This window comes from Megalobrama amblycephala, linkage group LG1, assembly GCF_018812025.1.
Source record: "Megalobrama amblycephala isolate DHTTF-2021 linkage group LG1, ASM1881202v1, whole genome shotgun sequence".
NCBI lineage: Eukaryota > Metazoa > Chordata > Actinopteri > Cypriniformes > Xenocyprididae > Megalobrama > Megalobrama amblycephala.
The window spans coordinates 75,100,417-75,121,616 of record NC_063044.1 but is presented as its reverse complement, the minus strand read 5'-3'; the positions used below and the strand labels follow the sequence as shown (position 1 = coordinate 75,121,616).

Sequence of the window (21,200 nt, the reverse complement as noted above, 5' to 3'; positions counted from 1 at the left end):
AGTGATTTCTGATATGTCATGATTCATGAAGTCCTACAGTCAGATGATTTTGTCTCAGAATTGTTTTATTGTCAGTAAATCAAATCAGTGACTAAACGGTCAACTTCATGTTGTTTCGCTTACATAATCTGTTATTCATTGAAGTGAGAGTGTGGATGAGTGATGTAGATGGATGTATAAAACCTGTATATTCTCTCAGTGTTCTTGTGTTTCTGTTCAGACAAACAGCTGTCTGGACTGGTCGTTTAACTCATTTGTGGCTTTTGGTTAGCATTAGCATTAGTGAGCTAAAGTCTGTCCATAGTGTCGATCATGTAAGTATCATAGTTTACCATATTTTATAGATATGGTAATTTTATTTAATGTCTACATAGTTTCTATTCATTTTTATTTCAGTTTTAGTTGTTGTTGTTTTAGTGCATCAAGTTAGATTTGAAAGTGTCTATCCATGAGCATTTGTTTATTTAAGTTCTGTTGCCTGGTAGTTTTGAGTTGAGAAAACCCTTGTATTTATAGAAAAACACATTTATATTTATATAATAACTGACGAATTATACAACATTGACACTTTTATTGAACGAAACTGAATCAACATTAAACTGAATAATAACACTGTTGTCTTCAGTAGAGTGGCTTTACAACAGAATTTGAATTTGTCTCATATTTGATGAAGTTTGCATCATTTTATTACTGTGAAGCCGCTTTGAAACCATCTTTATAATCTGTAAAACAATCATATAAATCACTGTAGAAATAAAGCTGACTTGACTTGAGAGTTTCTCAGGGCTCGTCCTGCAGGAACCAGACTTCGTTCCGCCGTCCGTAGGGTTTGATTGGCGGGTCGTAGCTGCAGCACAGGTACTGTTTGCGCTGGAAGGGGGCGGAGTCTCCCAGTGTGCATGTCAGGCGCGACGCTTCGGCGCGAAACTCGCTCTCGCCTGCAAAACCACCAAACTGCCTGCAGAGGGAGACAGAGGCACAGTCAGTTAGTAGTCACTGCTAGAGACGAGTTACTCAACACTGGTTTAAGTTTACGTACAGGACATATACAGTCATCCCGGGCCGGTCCTCGATCCGTATGGAAGTGTCCGTTGGGGTGGGTGGGCTGATCTGGAAGCTTAATGGGATACGCAGAGCGGCGACCAGACGGCGGTTCAATGAACCATCGTCACGTGGAAAGACGGTGAAGATGACAGGGACGGGTGTGTTCATGACCTCACCTGTGAGAGTTGAACAAAACAGTTCATTCAGTTTGCACAAACAAAACTTCACTAAATGGTGTTTGTAGCTCGTGCCATCCAATAATCACAGTAAGTTTGGTGCTTTAATACGTTTGATATGAAACAAAGTCTCAGCTTTCAAATTCTTTCAATAAATGTGTTTTTGTGTCTCTTTAATGTGTGGTGACAGATCGCTGTAGTGGCTCATGAACCGATCATCTCTTCCTCTTTACTACTAGTTACAGCACCAAATAAACATAAATGAACATCAGAAGGAATGTTAAAAGAGATACAGTATAAATTACTGAAAAGAATCATGTCTCATGTAAATCGATCAGTCATTGCACTCATTGTGATGCATTCGCGATAAGAAGCTCTGTTCTTGCTTGATTCTTTCTTGAGAGTTGAGAATTTAGTGTTTGCATGGAGCACTTTCAGCTCTCGAGGGAGTAAGAGGCACTTATGGAGATGCTTTAGAGGTAGGAAGCTCTGTTCTTGCTTGATTTTCTTGATTCTTCTTACAAGAATCAAGCTTGCTCAAAGCACGTTTGGCTCTCGAGGGAACTGAATGCATTCATTGTGATGTGTTTGCTGTGGGAAGCTCCACCCATGCTTGACTCTCTCTTGAGGGATGATGGTTGAGCGTCTGCACCTCGTAGTTCAGGTCCCCCAGCTGCCGAGGTGACAGGGAGGGATCAATTGTGAAGACTGTAGGCAGAGCATGGGGAGGAATCTCATGGGAGTTTTTCCCATTTTGACTGCTCCTGCTTGCACCGCTGCTCTCATGTAAGTTTAGGAAGCTGCTCTGAAGGGTTTCTTACGAGCCACCTTTCCCTTGGTTCCTGCTCCCTCCTTGCCTATGGAAGGAGTGTGTTTGGCTGAATGCACTCACTGTGATGAGCCGTGGTGAAAGAGCTCCCCTCTCGCTTGACTTTTATTCTTGTTCGATGAAGTCAAGTGTTTGCACCTCATGGTTCAGGCCCCATGTTTGCTGAAGCAGCATAAAAGCAACTTTCGTTTATGGAGTTGCAGGTAGGTAGAGTAGAGGCAGATTTTATCAAATGAGTCTGCCACCTCTGCTTACCACCTTGTGAAGTGAAGTGAAGTGACATGTGGCCAAGTATGGTGACCCATACTCGGAATTTGTGCTCTGCATTTAACCCATCCAAGTGCACACACACAGCAGTGAATACACACCCGGAGCAGTGGGCAGCCATTGCTGCGGCGCCCGGGGAGCAGTTGGGGGTACGGTGCCTTGCTCAAGGGTCTCACCTCAGTCATGGTATTGAGGGTGGGGAGAGCGCTGGATATTCACTCCCCTCACCAACAATCCCTGCCGAACCTGAGACTCGAACCCATGACCTTTGGGTTACAAGTCCGACTCTCTATCCATTAGGCCACGACTGCCCCAATGGTAAGGTAAGGCATATGTGGTGACAGGTCAGGCAATAAAATGTTAGGACAGTAGATTGCGAGAGCGTCCCTATGAAAGGGTGTAAAGTAGAACTGTACGGTCCACTGTCGATGGGTTGCTTGGTAGATAAGAGTAGTCATGGCCAGAACGCAATGCGTTCCTTGTTCTTATTTACTGCCTTCTCCATTTAATAATTGAGTATTAAGTAGGGATATGCTTCCCTCTAGACTGGTACCTCCTTAGGGTTGATGCAGGGTGATTGAAATTATGGCGAGCAGTCCGCAAACATCCCTCTACTTCTTTTACCTCCCTCCCCAACTATTTGTTGGGTTTTGAAGCAGGGATATACACTCCCCTTTGGATGAGTGCTTTAATAGGCCGATTTAGTAAGATCTGTGTTCACATGTGCTGACAGTAGAGATAGATCATCTGTGGGCATCCCTTCTTATTATCTGTCACCTACTATGTCGTAGCGCTGGAGTTTGATAGTGCCCAATATTGAACCCAATATTTGGTGATAATTTAGCATAATAAAAGAATCATAATTTTGAACCACCAAATTAAGCTATTTTCAGACAAATGTGACATTGTTGATTTTCTCTTCACATGCAGACTCTAGAAAGGGTTCATCCCTGTGCTGCAGAAGATGAGCTGGAGATCCACTCAGAGTGGACAGAGAAGGGGACAGTGGGAGGACTGGCCTTGTTATTCACTATTTCCATTCATCTGTGTGTATGACGGTGAGTCCATGCTTCAGACTTAGATGTGCAAAATGAAAGAACGTCATTTTTAGGGCTCTGTAAAAAATATTGATTTTGTAATGAATGTAGCCAGAAGTGCCTCAACGCCGACTGTGTGGCTGGGTTTGCATCACTTCTGCACCATGAACATGTGGCTGTGGCTTCACAGCGATGTGGTGTGTTATCAGAACTGGGCGGCGGGTGACGGCAACAGACCGAAAAACTGCAGCCGCGAGTGGAGAGTCGGAGACATGCAGACGGCGGGAGATCAGCGCTGGATCAGCCTTCCTTCAACATGTGTGCTCAACTTCATCTGCTTCAACTATGAGGATTGAACACCTACTTTAACCTATAAAGCCTGAAATAAGAGTCAGAAAAAAACTAATGTTTTGAAACAGGACAGTTTATTGACCTCAGGCACTCTGATTGTTTTTGGCCCCTTATGCACACTTATGTGTGTTGTACCTTGTGACACATTCCTCCCAGAACCATCATTAAGAGAAATTCTCTAACAGATAAAAAGCAATAAATAAAACACATAAGTGTTTTGGGGTCTTTTATTATTAATATTTGTGTATTTTCATTGTTCATTGTTGTGTTTTATCCAAGATTTTACAGCATTATATTTTAACGTTTCAATAGAAGTTAATTTTCAATACATTTAACCTGAAGAAATCCTATAGTTCCTGTTTGACCTGTTTGAACACACCCATGTGATCATAAACTCCACCCTCTCACAACACTCACCAGGAAGAGACTGACTTATTTCTCCATTCTCTCAAACGGACTTTCTTCTCTCTTGACAAAATCAATAAAGAATCAGCAATCAGCGGAGAACAAAGAGGAAAAACTTCAAGAAGGATTTTTGTGAAGTTAGTTTCTGAACAGGAAGCAGATCCTCATGATTCATTTTTAAACCATCGTTCAGAAAGTGAAAGTAAAGTTTAGACTGCTGGAGCTCAAACAGTGAAAATGGCTTCAGCAGCTGAAGATGATTATATTTGTCCTGTATGTCATGAAATCTTCAAGACTCCTGTTCTTCTATCATGTAGTCACAGTTTCTGTAAAGAGTGTCTTCAACAGTTCTGGAGAACCAAGAAAACTCAGGAGTGTCCTGTCTGCAGGAGAAGATTCTCAAAAGAAGAGCCTCCAGTTAATCTGGCGTTAAAAAACTTGTGTGAGTCGTTCCTGAAGGAGAGAAATGAGAGGCGTTCATCAGGATCTGAGGAGATCTGCAGTTTACACAGTGAGAAACTCAAACTCTTCTGTCTGGAGGACAAACAGCCTGTGTGTTTAGTGTGTATGAATTCACAGAAACATGACAATCATAAATTCAGACCCATCAGTGAAGTTGTTCCATCATATAAGGTAAGAAAAATGTCTCTTATTTCACATGTAAAGGAATAATTGGTCAAACACAAATATCAAATTCATCCTGATTTCTTCAGTTTTTGTGTCTCATACTAGTTTAAATCTTCAAATAAATTATAACATAAAACAAAGGCAAAAAACAAACAGCCTCAGTCAACAAGGTCAGCGTGATTTTGCCAAGTAAGACATGTTCCTGGATCAACATATTTTGTTGATGCTGGAACAACTTAACCCTATTCCTACCCCTAAACCTAACCCTACCCATAATTTATCCCTAAAATCAGAGGGGAAAGATAGATGAATAACATTGATGTAGAAGCACATAACCCTGGTTGCAAGCCTAAACTGGACATAAACAGTAAACTTGTTCCTCAAATCTGATTGGTTGATTGGAATGTTGTTCCAGGATCAACAAAGATGTCTAACTTGGCAAAATCGCGGTGACACAGTAGACGCAGAGTCCAGTTTTTAACACCTATCACCCGTGTGAAAAACTAATCACCCCCTGTAGCAGCAATAACTGCAGCTGAACACGTGATAACTGGAGATCAGTCTTTCACAGTGCTGTGGTGGATTTTGATCCACTTATCTGGAGGGGTTTCAAGCATGAACTTCCTGTTTAAGGTCCTGCCACATCATCCCAATTGGGTTCAAGTCAGGACTTTGACGAAGACACTACAAGACTTTAATTGTGCTTTTTTAAGCCTTTGAGAGATTGACTCCTGTGATTTGAATCATTGTCTTGATGTTTGAGCTTCAATTGTATTTTTGTTCAATTCTAGGAGGAGCTCAATACAGCACTGAAGTCCTTACAAGAGAAACTTAAAAACAAAGAAAAAATGAAAGGAGAGTTTGAGGAAACAGTTCAACACATCAAGGTGAGGAAACAGAATCAGTCATTTTCATCACAGCTGTAGGATCACTGTATACAGTTATGATCTGATATATTTAATATAATGGATTCCAGTGTATTATTTCTGTAAATGACGAGCATCAATCTGCTTCTGGATCCGTTATATGTCAGTATCTGAGTTTATCTCTGATATTAATGATGTGAAGTGTTGATGTGTGTTGATTGAGATGATTGAAGTGAATGTGATCTGATTTCAGTCTCAAGCTGACCACACAGAGCGTCAGATTAAACAGCAGTTTGAGAAGCTTCATCAGTTTCTCAGAGATGAAGAAGAAGCTACAATCACTGCTCTGAGGGAGGAAGAGGAGCAGAAGAAGCAGATGATGAAGGAGAAGCTGAAGGAGATGAACAGACACATCTCAGCTCTTTCACACACAATCAAAGACATGGAGGAGATGATGAAAGCCAGTGACGTCTGCTTTCTGAAGGTCTGATTTCAGATCATTGGTTGCTCATTGGTTCATTGATTGAGTTCTTGATGATAAATGGTGTGTTTGTTCTGCAGGAGTTTCCAGTCTCAATGGAAAGGTGAGTGATCTGCTCCTGTCTCTGGTCTCTCTGGTTCTGATCCAAAGCCACTGCAGTTCTGACTCCTGAATGTTCTTCCAGAGTCCAGAGCTCACAGCCGGATCCACAGATGGCTTCTGGAGCTTTGATTCATGTGCCACGTTACTTGGGCAACCTGCCGTTCAGAGTCTGGAAGAAGATGCGGGACATCGTCCAAAACAGTGAGTCTGACTGCAGAAGATCTGAGCTGGAAATGATGGATGGGTGGAGAGTTAAAGGTTCTTCATGATAGATAGATAGATAGATAGATAGACAGATATCTCTCACAAATGTCTCCATGGTTGCAAGGCACGCTCCCTGTGCAAGCAGGGGGTCTCAGCCGCTGCATAATATCATTGCTCCTGCTGCACTCATGGTATGGCAGCAAAGAGATTAATGTTTTAAACAACATTTTGAATTCAGAAATATTAAATGAATGACAAAATGAAACAATATTTGGATTATGAAATTAATGTTGCCAGTAGGTGGCAGCAAGTCATTGTGTTAATGAATGAGTCATTTATTCAAACGATTCATTCAAACACTGATTCATTCAGGAATAAATATCAAATGGATCTTTATAATCTATTGGGCCACTGAATCACTCAGTCAACTGATTCTTTCAAAGACTCTGATTGATTCAGGAATGAAACACTGCTCTGTGCGCTCAGAGTCAGTCACACAACGGTTCTGATTTGTTTAGTTGGCAGAGAAAATAAAACATCTCTTTGTGTGACATTCATCAATACTCAATATTAATGAAATAAACTCAGAATATTGCCTAAAACAAAAGTTATGACTTTAAGGAAAAAATAGCATGTTGCCCCTATTATATACATACTGTATATTTGAATATGAAATCAAAAAATGAATGAACAGGAAGATAGCCTGATTATTAAATCTTAATATTTTCTCAAATCAACATAAGTCAAACACAACAGACAGGGTCCGTGTACTTTTGCGTCCATTCCTTTTTCGTTTTTTAACCACGTCAAGAAAAACAAAAAACGAACGGTTGTTGTATTTTTAAATGCTATGGTGAATACCAAAATTTAAATTAAAACACAAATTTCATGTGCACAAAATAAATATTGACTTATTTTCAGATTTTTGTTTATTACGTTTTGCATCTTTATAAACCAAAATTAAAAAAGGACAGATTAAAGTCGAAGAAATGTCAATTTACAAGTTTTCTTTTGTAAAATTGTTGTTTCTCCCACACTTTCGAGAGCCATGTCTCTGAAACATGATAATACTTTACTTGATTTCCACCTCATTCTCACTCACGAGAGGTCCGATACTGTCCAAGAGATGCTATACTGACCGCAAACGCGTCCAGCGAAGCGGGACATTCTGAGTGCTTAATGTGAAAAATGCTTAATGTGGCTTAATGTAGGTGATATTGGAGGAGTAAATTCACTACACCTTATAAGCAGCCCACTATGAACACAATAAACACGTTAAGCATTTTCCTTGAAAATAAAACACAGTTATGAAGAAAATGCTAATGCATTAAGACACTGATATAAATGACCAATAAATATATGCAGACAAGCAAGGCGAATATTAAGGCAACACACTTTCAACGTTCAGCGTTTTCCACTTATAGAAAACCATTATAAACGCTTAACATAATATTGTCCTTCCACTTTGTTTATGTTGCCATTGTCTTAGCCTTAGATGCTGTTGATGACAAGAAAATGTGTGAGGAAAAAGTTTCTCCCTGGTTGTTGTTTTAGTAGGATTAAACCATGTAAAGCGTTAATGTCCAGCGACGCAGCCGTAACGCATTGCTTTCAATGAGAATTGAGAAATATTTAATCTCAAACCTCCACTGAGGCAAAGGGCATGGGAATTTTGTCTTCATGAAAATCACATATTGGGGGTATAATTCTGTCATCATAACAAATGTTGGTATATTTTCAATTTGAACAGCATAGCTTAGCTATTAGAGTCATTCTATGAAACGGGTGCCATTTGGGTCCCCAACGTTTGATCAGATGCACAAAAAATGTCCCAAAGTCTGTTTCCAAAGCTTAAAGTTATTAAGTGTTCTTTTTAACATGATATACGATAAAATGTTTTTTTTGAAGATTAACATACTATTTTTAATCATTTTTCATTATTATATAGCCAATTTCACATGTCCGTGTTAACCAACATGACATTTGCATCTAAAATATCACCAAATAAGTTATGTATTTTTTTCAAACATATACTTTTTCAGGATTATATGTGTGTCCTTGTTTACACAAGATATATTTATTCACAATAAACCTTTTTTTTTTTTTGTAAATATTTTATGATTTGTGCGCGTCCCTCAGAGTTACCACCCCGTCACACGAACTTGTTTTATCTGTAAATAATGCACTGTTCCTTTAAATGACATCACAAAGCCTAAGTGACATCATTTGAGCCTTATAGCCACCAAGAGCAAAAGCAGGAAACTATGTAAAAAATGTTTACTTTGTTTGTTGCTTTTTCATGTTAGGCAGGGCCCGTCAAGCTTTACATTATTAATACAAAGAAAATTATATTTTAGTTTGAATGCATGTGAGAAACTTGACCACATGGGAGATTTGCGGACATTTTGGGATGAAATTTACCACCCCGTCACATACATGTTTTTTTTTGGCAGGGTTCCCGTGGTAAAATGTGCATTCCAAGGGCTAAATATCATGTTATTTGGGCTCACTTCAACCCGTGGACATGAAAAACAACCCGCGGCAGCAGTGTAAAAGTAGCCTAGCCCAATTTTGCGGGAAAAACGCAGACTTGGCAACACTGTTTGGTTCATTAATTCACTCACTCACTCACTCACTCACACACTTTTTAGTCAATTTGAAGGTCTCCGCTCCCCCAAGTTTTTAAAGTTTAAATCCAGCAGATCATATAGAGATACACTTTGTCCATACCACCCCGTCACATCAGTTACCACCCCTTCACATTTACCACCCCGTCACAGGGTCATTCATTTGTTGAATGATGTTCTTTTTGTGTGGACTAATCAGATAAATGTAACTTTATTTGTATTTTTTAAGTGAATTCATTTTTTCAGTACGAACAATAAGGCCATTGAAACGTCAAATTCATGTTTCAAGATTAAAAATCTAAGAATAATAATAATAATAAAAAAATTAAATTACAGACTTTCTACTGATGGTTTACAAAAAAGGGACATTTTACTATTAGGAAAACGTTAGATTTTAAAAATCTAAAATCTCTGTCTTGTTTTATTTCTGCAATGGCATAAATATTGTCCGTGATGGGGTGGCTTCCTTAAAAAGTATAATATCAATAAAGATTTTGTGCCTGAGGTGGGAAAATATGTTTTTTGGAGGATTAACATATCTTTCAAGTTGTAGGTTTGTTTTAAAAAAAAGTTTGTTCTTAATGAAAATTTTGAAAAATGCAAAGTGGAAATGGCACCTGTTTCGTATAATGACTCTTAAAGTGACTCCTAATCTCAAACAATTTCTCAATATAAAACAATATAAAACACCTAACAGAGCCAGACAAAAAGTCACAGTAATTTAGATGTCGTTTTGGCCTTTATTCACATAAAACAGAGTAAAAAGCAAAATGACAGGATTGAGACCACAAGCGGGAACTCAATCATGTTAGAGCGCTAAACAAGAGGCTATAAGGTTTAGAAATTTAATATTTAGGTTAAAATATAGAGGTAAAAATAATAATAATAGTAATTTAACGAATGAAAATGAATCAATGTCATTTAGGCAGGCTCTTGAAGCGAGTCATTCTCTTGACGCCAGAGGAACGGGCACTAGAGGGCGCTTTAGCGTCTGTGTGTATGACGCAAAACACTGGAAAATAAATTGAACTTTTTTACATATTAAAAAAACAAGTTGTGTATCATTTATATTATTTTTAACAAAATAATAATCTTGCATAAGGAAAATTAGCTTGTATCTGCTAATTCTATTCATCAGTGTTAAAATAAAAAACAAAGAAACAACCGCATTTTCCATATTTCATTTCTGGTTTAAAAAAGGAAAAACGAATGGACGCAAAAGTACACGGACAATCAGGGTATCTTCCGTTCATTCATGTTTTGATTTGATATTGAAATCAGAAAAATGAGAAAACTGCACTTTTTTTCGTTTTTCATTTTTAAAATGAAAACAAAAAAACAAAAAAATTGGCTTGATTTTTCTTTTTTCGTTCTGGGGTTGGAAACAAATAAGCAGTTTGAAAATTCGATCTCTACATGTGGGCGGGAATGAAACGCCTCTTTCCGCTGATTGGTCAACCAGACGTCAAACCATGTCGTCATCAGTTGTTCATCGGTTCAGCTCAACAGAATAAAAGTCCCTCGTTCTACCGCTGTACTGATTCTTAACGCGTTTATTCTACATTTTATCTCTTTCTCATGAAATATTAATTTACTTTGCAGCTGCACACAATTACCCCCAGTCTACAACGTTGGCACAATGCCTGTTTTATTGAAGTGACCAACAATAAAAATCTAGCGAAGCTGCTCAACGCACTGGGCAGCAAATGTATAGGCACACATTGAATTAAAAAGTGCAAATCTGTAGCCTATCGATGTAAATATGCAGCAGTCATAACTTTTGTTTTAGACAACACCCTGAGTTTTGGACATGTAATATATTTTCATATCTATCATATTTCAAATTCATCCCATGTTATTAGTTCATCAAAGCGGTGCTATAGACAGATGGACTTAAAATGCGAATTGGAAGATTTGATGATGGAGGTGATCTCGTTTATGCCCATTTGAAATAGGCTATCACACATTTAAAAAAAGTAAAATAAATAAATAAGTAAAGGGGAAAATGTTAAAACAGTGTTAAAAAATAACCATAATAGTGCTCTCTTAAGAAGATATCAATTATAATTTATCAATATTAGGCTATATATCAAAACCCTGAAATAACACTAACAATAATGAGATAAAGAGTATTTTATAGCCTATTTATTGTCATCTGTCTGTGTCAGAAATTAACTGTAATTGATTTAATTGATTAATTGATTTTCAGGGGATTTTAGGATTTTTTTCCCTAATCTTATTAAATATGTATGCTTTCTTTAATGTTAAGTTCTTAAATTTAGTCATTTAAATTAGAATAGTATGACGCTATAAGTTGTTACCAATTAAATCAGTATCAACCAAAGGCTTGCAGAGGTGTCAAAGAAGCAGCACCTGAAGTTGCTTTTAGATTTATGAGTTGTTAGATTGCTCAGAGAGGGCAGTATATGTGTACGAATTACAATTACATAATGTAATGATACTAATGTTTTACACATCATTTTGAATTGAGAAAATTTTAAATGACAAAATGAAACGATAATTGGATTATGAAATTAATGTCGCCAGTAGGTGTCAGCAAGTCATTGTGTTAATGATTGAGTCATTTATTTAAGCGATTTGTTCAAAATGCTGATTCATTCAAGAATATATCAAGTGGATCTCTATAATCTTTTGGGCCATTGAATCACTCAGTCAACTGATTTGTTCAAAGACTGATTGATTCAGGAATGAAACACTGCTCTGTGCGCTAGGAGTCAGTCACACAACGGTTCTGATCTGCATTGGAAGTTTAGTCGGCAGAGAAAATAAAACACTGTTCTGTGTGACATTCATTAATACTCAATATTAATTAAATAAACTCAGAATATTGCCTTAAAAGTTATAACTTTAAGAAAAGGAAAAAAATAGCATGTTGCCTATTATATACATATATTATGAAACAGAAGGATAACTGAATATTTGACATTTGACATGTCCTACACTTCTCTATGAAAAAAAAAAAAAAAAAAAAACTCAAAATAGAATAGGCATAATAGATGTGCTGTGACTGTAAAATACACACACACACACACACACACATATATATATATATATATATACGCGTTAAGAATCAGTACAGCGGTAGAGTGAGGGACTTTTATTCTGTTGAGCTGAACCGATGAACAACTGATGACGACATGGTTTGACGTCTGGTTGACCAATCAGCGGAAAGAGGCGTTTCATTCCCGCCCACATGTAGAGATCGAATATTCAAACTGCTTATTCATTTCCAATCCCAGAACGAAAAAAGAAAAATCAAGCCAATTTTTTGTTTTTTCGTTTTCTTTTTAAAAATGAAAAACGAAAAAAGGTGCGGTTTTCTAATTTTTCTGATTTCAATATCAAATCAAAACATGAATGAACAGAAGATACCCTGATTACGGACCTACCCTGATTATCAAATCATAATATTTTCTCAAATCAACATAAGTCAAACACAACAGACCGTAAGAATAAACTATTTTAAAGCAATACTCAGACTATAAGAGGCAATAAATGAAGATGATCAGATGCTGCTGAAGATCACTTACGGTTTTTCATCTACAGCATAAATCTCATCAGATCTCATTGATTTATTGTTATTTTAACTTTCCCAAAGTATCAGTTTCTCTTGATGGACACAAATGTCTGAATCACACATTAAATGTTTGTAGTTGATGATGAAAATGAGTGTGAAGTTAATAACAGCACTGACAGTGATCTGATGTGTCTGATCAACAGTGTCATAATTCATAATAATCTGTGTTGGTTCACTCTTGATCATTATATGAACATCAGAATAAAAGCATCTGTTGATTGTGTCTCATCAGCTCCTGTGATTCTGGATCCAAACACTGCAAATCGATGTCTCTTCCTGTCTGATGATCTGACCAGTGTGAGAGACAGTGAGAACAAACAACCTCTTCCTGATAATCCAGAGAGATTTGACCATTATCTCTGTGTTCTGGGTTCAGAGGGGTTTAACTCAGGAACACACTGCTGGGATGTGGAGGTTAAGGAGAGTAAATACTGGATTCTTGGAGTAACTACAGCATCAAACCAGAGGAAGGGAGATGATTTCTATAGCACTGATGTCTGGAGTGTGTGGTATAATTCTACAGGACTGTCTTTAGGTTCTGGTGTTCTTGTTAAACGTAAGCTTGATCATGTGAGAGTGAATCTGGACTATGACGGAGGAACGCTGTCATTCTCTGATCCTGTAACTAACACACATCTACACACATTCACAACCACCTTCACTGACACACTCTTTCCATTCTTCAGGTGTCTTGGGTCTCTGAGGATCTTAGCGGTCAATAGTCAGTAAATGTTACTCCTGTAGGTCTGGATCTTCCTGCTTTCATCATGTTTCCAATATTTAATCCAGATCACATGAGTAAAGACCCAAAGTATATTTCTTTTTTCTTCACAGTCGAACACACATCCTTCACTTGACTTGCACAGTTTTGATCAATCTCTCGCCACGAGTAACAACCCATGTAAACATCTTTGTTCTTTCACGCTAGAGTTGTACAAATGAGGGTACTTTCTAACCTCTTCACACAATCTCTCGTCTATATAGGTCTCCATCGTCACTGTAGCTCGCATGTGTTCCCGTCTATTCTGTTTATCCAGTTTTTCTTAACTTTGTGAATCGACTCCCCAGGGCATGGTTGCCACCTTGTGGATAAACTAATTATTGCAAATAAAAGTAAATGTGCATGTGTGATCTGATGAGCGAAAATCGCGTCACGCGTAAAAAGTGAAGTATAGTTTGGGCTTTAGAGTGCTGTTGATCTGAATATCAGTACGGTGGCTGTGATTGGGCCGTGATGATCACATGACTGATATCCAGCACTATTCAGCTTCCACAGAACGCTGATGCGTCATTGGCTGTGTGTGAGTTTGCAGTGCTCTGATTGGCTCACCTTGTTCGTTGCCGCCGCTCATGTAGGTGAGGAGCCTCCGCTGCAGCTCACCTGACACCTGATCGAAGCTCCGCCCCTCCAGACTCAGACACACGTACTTACACGCATCGTAGCGCCGCACCTCGTAACTCACACCATCCTGAGTGACAGACGGACAGATAGAGAGAGACAGGCTGAGCCGTGAGTCAGTTTCCAGCAGAACACGTGACTCACACACACCGACACAGCCCATAATGTAGAATCCATAGCAACAGTGACACGCCAGCCCATAATAATCACAATCTCTAATGTGTGTGAGAGAGAGAGCTGTAATTATGGTCTGTCTAGGTGTCAGCTGGACCGTGTAATTAATGCTGCTTTGCTAATATTAGCTGATGTTTTTAATTATTCATATTTGACCGTGTGTAGCGCGTCTCACACAGCCCTGTGTGTGTGTGTGTGTGTGTCAGCTGTAATTAAGAGTGTTTTACGACTCAGATCTCATGACTGTGTGACATTTCAGCTCAATCTCTTCCTCCTGACGTGACACGAGTAAATGATCGCGTTTCACTGCAAACATTATATCTGTAAATGAAGATTTTCCGTTCTTTTCATGACAATCAAACGTGTAACAAATCAAAACACCACATCCAGACACAACGATGTTTACATTTTTAATTAATGCATGCATAAAATAACTAAATTATAGCTGACAGTCATGAATGTTTAATGAACATCCTGACAAAATGATGTTTAACATTTTTAATGAATCTGCATTAAATGAACTAACAAATAATACCATGTTATGCTTATAAATGTATTTTATAATTTCAATAAATTGTTATTTTAGGTTTTCTGTAGGTAAAATATACTGTCTCACTTCTTTTCCTTGATTTTGGGATGAAGTAAAAGCCTCAGTTTTAATAGGTGACACTTATGTTTATTTTATGCACAATGCAAACACACACAAACACAAGCAGAGGTTTAGATTGTGAAGCTGCAGAAAGTGATCTGAGGATATTAACTATCATTCTGACTAAACTGTTTGTGCAGTTATTATAGTGTGTGTGTGTGTGTGTGTGTGTGTTACCTTGCTCTCGGTGCTCAGGAGTTTATACTCGCTCTCTTCAGTGGCTCCGAAGAGCCAGTTTCTGATCATGCCGAACATGCTGAATGCTGCGGCTCCGTCAGGTGTGTGTCCGTCTCTCTCTCTCTCTCTAGTGAGAGCTGCACATCTCCTCCTCCTCCTCCTGCATCTCTGCTTTCAGCTGGAAACAGTGCAGATTATTATTATAGTTATGGAGGGGAGCGCAGTGACTCAGTCACACGAGATGAGACGAGGGTGGAGAGTTTACGCCTGAGGAAAAAACACGCCACATTCAATCAATCACACACACACACAGAGAGAGGACACACACACACACACACACACACACAGAGAGAGGACACACACACACACACACACACACCTCCATGTGTTCAGACAGGGTCATTCTGTGTCAGCTCAACCAGAACAGAGTCACAATGACCATTTTCACCTGAGATTTGGAGCAAATTAGAGCAATGTAAAATGACTTTATAAAGATGGCAGCATCATTATTTTATTTCTACACAGAGATTGGTAGATCTATTAGTGAAATCTGTTGACTTTATCAATCTGTGTTTCATTATATGCCAACAGTGACAGTTCAAACATGGCAGAAAAGCACTTCTTGTGTCTCTTTTCCTCAAGTTTGCATGTCTGTAACTCAAGAAGTATTAAAGATATCTTAATATCCATTTAGATTCTGGTTCTTAACAAACTTTTCTTTTGGCATCTTCATTTTAAATGCTCTATATGGTTCATTTTCAGAAATATGGGCATCTCAATGTGGCTCCTTGAGTAAATAGTTTAATATTACCCATTTTCAATGGTTGAAAACCAAATGTGGGGCACTTTGCACACAACTGATACTTATTGTGTTTAAAGAGAAATATCTGAAGAACACATAATGTTGAAACTATAAATGTATCTTGTTTCCCTCTATCAGAGCAGTTGAATAGAATATACCACTGATATTCTTTTGCCTCAAGTTTGCATGTCTGTAACTCAAGAAGTATTAAAGATATCTCAGTATGATTTTACATTCTGGCTCTTAACAAACTTTTCTTTTGGTCTGTTCATTTTTAAGGCCCAATATGGTTAATTCCCAGAGATATGGGGATCCTAAAATGACTCTATGGCCAAATTGTTGAATTTTACCAATTTTTCAGTGGTTGGAAACCAAATGTGCTTCAATTTGCACACAGCTGATACTTGTTTTATTTTAAAGAGGAACATCTGAAGAACAAATAATGTTGAAACTAGAAATGTATCTCATGTTTTTCTATCATCTCAATTGTATAAAAAATTCCTGTCTGAGTGCCATAAATACTCCTTTTCTAAAGTTTGCATGCCTGAAACTCTAAAAATATTCAAGATATCTTAATATCCTTCTAGATTCTCATTCTTAATGAACTTTTCTTTTGAAATGTTCATTTTCAAGGCTCTATATAGTTCATATAGATAGATATGAGGATCTCAAAATAGCTCCATGTTCAAAATTGTTGAATTTTACCCATTTTCAGTGGTTGAAAACCAAATGTGCATCACTTTGATAGATCAAGTTGATACTTATTGTGTTTAAAGAGGAATATCTGAGGAATAAATAACATTGAAACTATAAATGTATCTTGTTTCCCTCTATCAGAGCAGTTGAATAGAATATACCACTGATATTCTTTTGCCTCAAGTTTGCATGTCTGTAACTCAAGAAGTATTAAAGATATCTCAGTATGATTTTACATTCTGACTCTCAACAAACTTTTCTTTTGGTCTGTTCATTTTTAAGGCCCAATATGGTTAATTTCCAAATATATGGGGATCCTAAAATGACTCTATGGCCAAATTGTTGAATTTTACCAATTTTTCAGTGGTTGGAAACCAAATGTGCTTCAATTTGCACACAGCTGATACTTGTTTTATTTTAAAGAGGAACATCTGAAGAACAAATAATGTTGAAACTAGAAATGCATCTCATGTTTTTCTATCATCTCAATTGTGTAGAACATTCCTGAGTGCCATAAATACTTCTTTTCTAAAGTTTGCATGTGTGTAACTCTAAAAGTGTTCAAGATATCTTAATATCCTTCTAGATTCTCATTCTTAATATACTTTTCTTTTGAAATCTTCATTTTTAAGGCTCTATATAGTTCAAATAGATAGATATGAGGATCTCAAAATAGCTCCATGTTCAGAATTGTTGAATTTGACCCAAATGTGCATCACTTTGATAGATCAAGTTGATACTGATTGTGTTTAAAGAGGAATGTCTGAGGAATAAATAATGTTGTAACTATAAATGCAAACACACTTAGGAGGCATGAAGCTTGTTTCAAACATCTAGATTTAGCTTCAGAAGCTGTTAAAATGTGCCTCATCGTGACCATTTCTGTGTGTTTCTGGCACTCGGAGAGGAATGTTATATGAAAATGCTCTGATAGTTAATACAACTAGTACAACTAGTATCAGCTGTGTGCAAAGTGAACCACATTTGGTTTTCAACCAATGAAAATGGTTAATATTCAACAATTTACTCCTGGAGCCACATTGAGATGGCCGTATTTCTGGGACTGAACCATATAGAGCCTTAAAAATGAACAGACCCAAAGAAAAGTTTGTTCAGAACCAGAATGCAAAATCATATTGTGATATCTTTAAAACTTTATGAGTTACAGGCATGCAAACTTGAGGGCGGGGGCTTGAAAAGTGCTTTTCTGCCATGTTTGAACTGTCACTGTTGGCATATAATGAAACACAGATTGATAAAGTCAACAGATTTCACTAATAGATCTTCCAATCTCTGTGTAGAAATAAAATAATGATGCTGCCATCTTTATAAAGTCATTTTTACACTCCTCTAATCTGGCTCCAAATCTCAGGTGAAAATGGATCCGTTTTGATCTACAAAACACTGGATTACTCAGTAAATATTCATCTGTGACATTTAATATTTGGGCTTTCATCACTATTTATGTTTGTCTTACTACAGAAAAAAATGTCAAAATCAAAAATTTGATTCGGGTAAGTTTCCATATTTATAAAGACATTTAGAGAGCTTTTCAAGACTCATCATTCACAGTGCTTCATGGGAGTGGGCGGAGCTAAGGAGCTCACCGCCACACTCTGATTGGTGGAATTTTCTGTGCAGAATCATGGGTAATGTAGTTTCACCGTTAAACATGATTCTTTGAAATAATGTGTAATAATCTTTTAACAACCTCGTACCTCAAAGTAGGACAGACTAAACGTTTATGGAGAAAGTGAATGGCACTTTTACCTACGAAACCCGACTGTTGCGCTCTATTACGAGGATGTCAACTCATTTTTTTGAGTCAGAATCTCATGAACACACCTTTATTTGTTCAATTAACACACACAAGCGTTAATGATCTTAGTTTGTTTATTACAAGAGGAAAGCACTGAGCTCAGAACAGATGACACACACACACACACACACACACACACACACACACACACACAGTCGTCGGGTCTTCACGTCTCCCAGCCCTTCCCGCCGGGTTGTGTCGGGAGGCGGAGGCCCACGAGTCCCGCGGCCTGGTCCGTGCGGCACTCGCCCCGCGCGTGATAGAGCTGGTGCAGACGCAGGTGCAGCCGCGTGGAGCTCAGCAGACAGCCGTACGTCTGCGCCGCGTGGAGCGCCTCCTTCCGCGCGCGGCACAGCTGGGCCCCGGTCACCTGAAACACAGATCGGGTGTCTGAGATCAGATCCTGATGGCGTCACAATGTGAAATCTTCATGTGGAAAAACAAGCTTCATGAGCTGAAGGTCATGTTTCACTCCACTGGGCATCAAGGGCACCAAATACAGCTCAAACACTGACCACTAACACACTGAACACTATATTATGGAAAATATTATATTGATATTATATAAGAATACATATAAATATATTTTTATTTATTATAATTAGTTTCTAGTAATAATAAATTCATAATTATAACATAAATAGCCCATATTAATTGTAATTTCAGATATTCACATTTTTTAAAAATTTAAAATGTATATTTAAATAATTATATATTTTTTTATAATTGTATTTTTCATAATTATAAATATATTACAGAATTATAGCTTGATATTTATATTAAATATTTAACATTTATTTAAAATGCATTATTATATTAGTATAATATTATACTTAATTATAAATATATTTATTTTAAATTGATAATTGTATAATATAAATATATATAATTTAGCCAATAATTAAAATCCTTAAAATATTATATAAAGATTATATTTTAATAATATTATATTGCTTATAAATATAGTTGTTTACATTTATAATAATTAAAGTTTGATATAAATAAATATTATGTGACTATAATATCATGTCAGACAGTCTGTAAACGGAATGTGTGATCAATAACACGCAAAAGAACAGTGTTTATGATCAGTCAGTGGATCGGATCTCGCGCAGTGACGCACTCCACCACACTGAACAGAGGTTCGGTTCGGTTCACAGCGGTTCTGTTACCTGGTTTCTCCTGAACTGCTCCAGCACATACTTATAAATGAGAGTTTGTTTGTAATCGGAACCCTTCGCGATCCGGATCTCCTTCAGAATCCCTCGAAACACGCTGATCGCCGCCATCACGACAGACAGAACGAGTCGAGCACAGACACCGACTGAACCATCCGACAGACTGAACCAATCGATCCCGCACAACATCAATGAGTGTTTGAGGGGAAAACGACGATTGCCAATAATGACGAGGATTTCAGTGATAAATACATTTAAAACAATTCGGTCAAAAGCTGTGCCTGTGTACACAGACTTTAGTATTTTACACAGACTTGGTATTTTTAGCGGGTGCATATAGACTAATAATTGACATTAACTAGGCTTTATATTTAAAACCAAATAAAACCAAGTTTAATAAACATATTTTATGAATTAATATGGGTTAAATGTATACTAAACAATCTTTACACGTGTCAAATGAACGGCTAATCAGTCAGTTGTGTGTGTTTGATTCACTAAAAAGAGCCGGTTCAAAAGAGCCGTTTAAGGTCTGTTTTTAAATCATCTCTGCAGTTTCGAAGTTATTTTATTGATGAAGTATTTTGTATATTGTATTATTGTCAACTAAATGTTGCAGTGTTATTGACAATATCGCATTCATTGTCGGCTCAGAATGTGCGATTTGAAACGAATGGCTCTTTTCAGTGAATCGTTTGAGTTGGAGTCGATCACACTCAAATGAATCGTTTGCTCGGTTCATCAGCTCGTGAAGTGAACAGAAATAAGCGGATTTTACGCGTTTACACTCCAGTCCGAAGATTAATCTGCTTTCACGACGAAGACATCCAGCAAACGTTTAACTTTTCACAGCGCTGTATTTTGGTTGCATTAATGTCGTGGTAGGCCTACAACCTTTTAAAAACAATTATTATTTTTTTTTAAACAAACAAAAAAAAAATTAAGTAACCAAAATAAAACGTTTTAGAAACGTGAAAATACCAGCAGACGTGCGGGGTGTTTGATGTTTTAAAGTAATTAAATAATTACTAAGTAATATATATTAAGGATTAAAAGGGAATAAATAAATGCAGTTATGAAGTAGTCCTAATCAATTTAAACTATTTGCAAATAATATTTTGTTTTAAAATATGCACATGTTCACTCTGATCTGATCTGTCGCAAACGCAAAACATTTCTTGTCTCGTCACATTCAGTTCTGAGTGAATCAAATGTAAATTACACCATATTTTACATTCAAAACAGTGACATTTAAAAAAAAAAAAGTTGAGTTGCATCCCTGGATATGGTTCCTCTGGTGAAGCAGTGAAATATTGATGTTTATCTGGTCATTTCCATTCACTCTTTCAGAGATAAAACTAAAGCTGGAATTACTCCTCTTCTGCAAGACCCGCCCTCTTTGATTTGATTGGCCATCTCACTCATTTTGACATTGACGAGCGCTGTAGGAGACAGAGCAACTATTGAGACAGAGCAAAACTTTTTGTCCTCCTAATAACAAACAGAGCTGCGCGTAAAGAAGTGCAGCAGAGCAGAATCACGAATATCAAATATTGAGGGACAGTTTGGCCATTTCTCATTTTGGGGAGAGTTTGGGGAGTCCCTTTAAATGTCTATGCTGGCTATATATCATTTCATACAGTTATATCATATCTTCTACATTTAGCATTTATAATGATCGACTGCTATAGA

At 37.4% G+C, this 21,200-nt stretch overlaps 4 protein-coding genes across 7 annotated transcripts in view; 1 reads left to right on the top strand and 3 right to left on the bottom strand.

Moving 5' to 3' along the window:
* LOC125247564 (CXADR-like membrane protein) overlaps nucleotides 1-21,200 on the bottom strand; it is an 824,350-nt gene that overhangs the window by 275,946 nt on the left and 527,204 nt on the right. The gene's annotated exons all lie outside the window — the stretch shown is intronic.
* The window catches only part of LOC125246438 (E3 ubiquitin-protein ligase TRIM35-like), a 47,695-nt gene that overhangs the window by 4,426 nt on the left and 22,069 nt on the right, over nucleotides 1-21,200 (top strand). For 2 of the 3 annotated variants that reach the window (XM_048157390.1, XM_048157396.1), the window contains one exon: nucleotides 12,847-13,335. In XM_048157390.1, coding sequence (XP_048013347.1) covers nucleotides 12,847-13,335 — 489 coding nt within the window. Of the gene's footprint in view, nucleotides 1-3,464; nucleotides 4,743-5,527; nucleotides 5,624-5,855; nucleotides 6,087-6,163; nucleotides 6,187-6,267; nucleotides 6,387-12,846; nucleotides 13,336-21,200 lie in introns of those variants that run through there. The other variant, XM_048157386.1, reaches the window with a different exon arrangement.
* Nucleotides 557-15,143, bottom strand: LOC125248115 (heme-binding protein 1-like). The gene is made up of 4 exons (XM_048159741.1): nucleotides 15,014-15,143; nucleotides 13,945-14,083; nucleotides 1,040-1,220; nucleotides 557-958 (listed from the first exon to the last, which is right to left on the bottom strand). The coding sequence occupies exons 1-4, from the start codon at nucleotides 15,089-15,091 to the stop codon at nucleotides 781-783; spliced, it is 576 nt and encodes a 191-aa protein (XP_048015698.1). The 5' UTR covers nucleotides 15,092-15,143; the 3' UTR covers nucleotides 557-780.
* Nucleotides 15,033-19,676, bottom strand: fmc1 (formation of mitochondrial complex V assembly factor 1 homolog). Of its 2 annotated transcripts, XR_007180250.1 has the most exons (3): nucleotides 19,503-19,676; nucleotides 18,444-18,700; nucleotides 15,033-15,392 (listed from the first exon to the last, which is right to left on the bottom strand). XR_007180250.1 is itself a non-coding variant. In XM_048159775.1 (2 exons), exons 1-2 carry the CDS (start codon nucleotides 19,617-19,619, stop codon nucleotides 18,497-18,499), a joined length of 321 nt encoding a protein of 106 aa, XP_048015732.1. In that variant the 5' UTR covers nucleotides 19,620-19,675; the 3' UTR covers nucleotides 18,387-18,496. The 2 variants fall into 2 exon arrangements, 1 of the variants encoding a protein (XP_048015732.1); XM_048159775.1 differs by lacking the exon at nucleotides 15,033-15,392 and having other exon boundaries at nucleotides 18,387-18,700; nucleotides 19,503-19,675.